The sequence below is a fragment of the Penaeus chinensis genome, chromosome 12 (genome assembly GCF_019202785.1).
Source record: "Penaeus chinensis breed Huanghai No. 1 chromosome 12, ASM1920278v2, whole genome shotgun sequence".
Classification (NCBI taxonomy): Eukaryota; Metazoa; Arthropoda; class Malacostraca; order Decapoda; family Penaeidae; genus Penaeus; species Penaeus chinensis.
Genome location: NC_061830.1, coordinates 3,672,412 through 3,674,911, shown reverse-complemented (window position 1 = coordinate 3,674,911; position 2,500 = coordinate 3,672,412). Strand labels below are relative to the sequence as shown.

Below are 2,500 nucleotides of genomic sequence, written 5' to 3'. Positions count from 1 at the left end.
TATGCGAGTGTGTGTGCACTTATGTATATATGTATATATAAACATATATAGAGATGAGAGATACACACACACACACACATATATATATATATATGTATGTATGTATATGTATATCTATCTATATATACATATATATATATACATATATAGATGGATAGATAGATAGATAGATATATAGATAGATAGACATACAGACACACACACACACACGCACACAGACACACACACACACACACATAAACACACACACACACACACACACACACACATATATATATATACTATATATATATACACACACACATATATATATATATATATATATATATATATATATATATATAAACATAAACATATATATTCCTACATATCATATGGCTAAGACATCACCTTTCTTTGTGGAAAACCAACTGTACCATAATCCTGCTGAAGAAGAGATCCAATCAACCATCTCTCTGTCCAGCAACGTAACCACACCCACGACCACAGCAGCGTCCCTCAACATCCCACCATTTCCCTCCTGCAGGTGACGCATGACTACAATGAGGGCTGTGGTCCTGTCATGCCTCCTGCCGCTTCTGCTGTTGCTCGTGGGTGCAAGGGCGGCGCCGTTCCCCTTCGAGAGCCAGCTCCAGCGAGAAGTGACCATCGGCCCTTCGTGCATGGTGGAGATCCTGCCGGTGCTCTGCAACACGCACTTCTACAACCCTTCGCCCGACGAGGAGCCCAGAAGTAAGGACGAGGCAGAGGCTAAGGTTTTTTGTTATGCATGCTTGTATTCATATACATATACAGGCTATATCAAAATGCTTATATTCATTGATATATGCGTACATATATGTATGCAGTAGATATTATATGTTTATTTTCATATATATATGTATATATATACATACATATATATATATATATATATATATATATATATATATATATATGTGTGTGTGTGTGTGTGTGTGTGTGTGTGTGTGTGTGTGTGTGTGTGTGTGTGTCTGCGTGTGTGTATGTATGCATATATACGGACTTATGCATATACATGATATATTATAGTGCTTGTATTCAAATACATTTATATACATTTACGGCAGATATCATAATGCTTCTGTTCATATACATACACGTACATATACATATTTAGTAGACATTTATAATATTTGTATTCATATACATATACGGTAGATATTATTAGCTATATATTTAATATACATCCATATGTTCTGATAATCACACGTATAGTAGGTATATACATAACGCATATACAGAAAGACGATATAATGAAAAATAAGAATTCCTAAGCTCAGATAACCTAAGTACAGCTACAATTTTTTTTTACAAACATTTAGCACAGGGCAAAACGGCATTTACAAGAGCATACAAACATTTATATATTTAGTACAAGTCAAAAAAGGCTTTTACAAGCATCGCAAAACGGCATTTACAAGCATAAATAATCATTTACACTTAGTACAGGTCCAAGACAGCATTTACAAGCATATACAATCGTTTACTCTTAGTACATGGCAAAAAGGCACTTACAAACACATACAGACATATCCAACCATTTACACTTGCTACAGAACCAAAGCGGCATTCCCACTCAAATGTTACAACCACCCCCCTCTCTCTCGTTCCAGATATGCAGCGCGGGTACAGTTTAAGATGCAGGGGATCCGAATGCCAGCCAGGTAACCTCATGCGTGTGTACTGCAGTAACAACACAGCAGATATTCAACGATTTAGAACTTCTGTTGACCAAAGACCCGTTGGTTTGCTGCCCGCTGCTAATAACGCTTTTCCAGAGTGCGACAGGTAAGGCGCTGCTTGGGTTTGTTCTGTGAGGAGGTCGATGCTTGGATGTGTGTTATGTGTAGGTGTATGTTAGTGTGTGTGTGTTGAGCTGGTGCATGTTGGTGTGTTTGTTTGTGTGTGTGTGTGTGTGTGTGTGTGTGTGTGTGTGTGTGTGTGTGTGTGTGTGTGTGTGTGTGTGTGTGTGTGTCTTTGTAGGTGCATGTTGGTGTGTGTATGTATGCTTGGGTTTGCAGTTCACAAATACGTTTATCCAAGTATACATACGTATACGTTTTGTTCATGTACATGCATAGTTACACACAATTATATGCCTATTTGTTTTTTTCACATAATCACACAAATCATTTCACTAAATACCTTATTTTTCTAAATACTAAACATGCTGCCTCAGTTTACACAGATATTTACCTCATACAAACCTAAGTAAAATCTAGTCATCAACATATCAATTCAGTCTTTAAGTAAAATTGAAGAAATAACACCCATTTCTCTTTCGTTTATACCAGGTACATCGACAAGAGCAAAGCAAAATCACTCAGTCATTATTGTCAGAAGAAACTAGACTGCATCTGTGGCAGGTGCTGTTCCTCCGTCAACGTTGAGGTATGGAAACAGCTGTTTTTGAAACATGTTTGGACGTGCATGCTAAATGAGGAGGAAATGGGGGGGGGGGGGTGGAGGAGGTGGGTGT

At 37.7% G+C, this 2,500-nt stretch overlaps 1 protein-coding gene across 1 annotated transcript in view; it reads left to right on the top strand.

Moving 5' to 3' along the window:
- Positions 1 to 521: 521 nt before the first annotated feature.
- The window catches only part of LOC125031177, a 9,326-nt gene continuing 7,347 nt past the window's right edge, over positions 522 to 2,500 (top strand). The window contains exons 1-3 of the mRNA XM_047621760.1: positions 522 to 732; positions 1,635 to 1,809; positions 2,316 to 2,412. Coding sequence (XP_047477716.1) covers positions 534 to 732; positions 1,635 to 1,809; positions 2,316 to 2,412 — 471 coding nt within the window. The 5' untranslated portion in view covers positions 522 to 533. The remainder of the gene's footprint in view (positions 733 to 1,634; positions 1,810 to 2,315; positions 2,413 to 2,500) is intronic.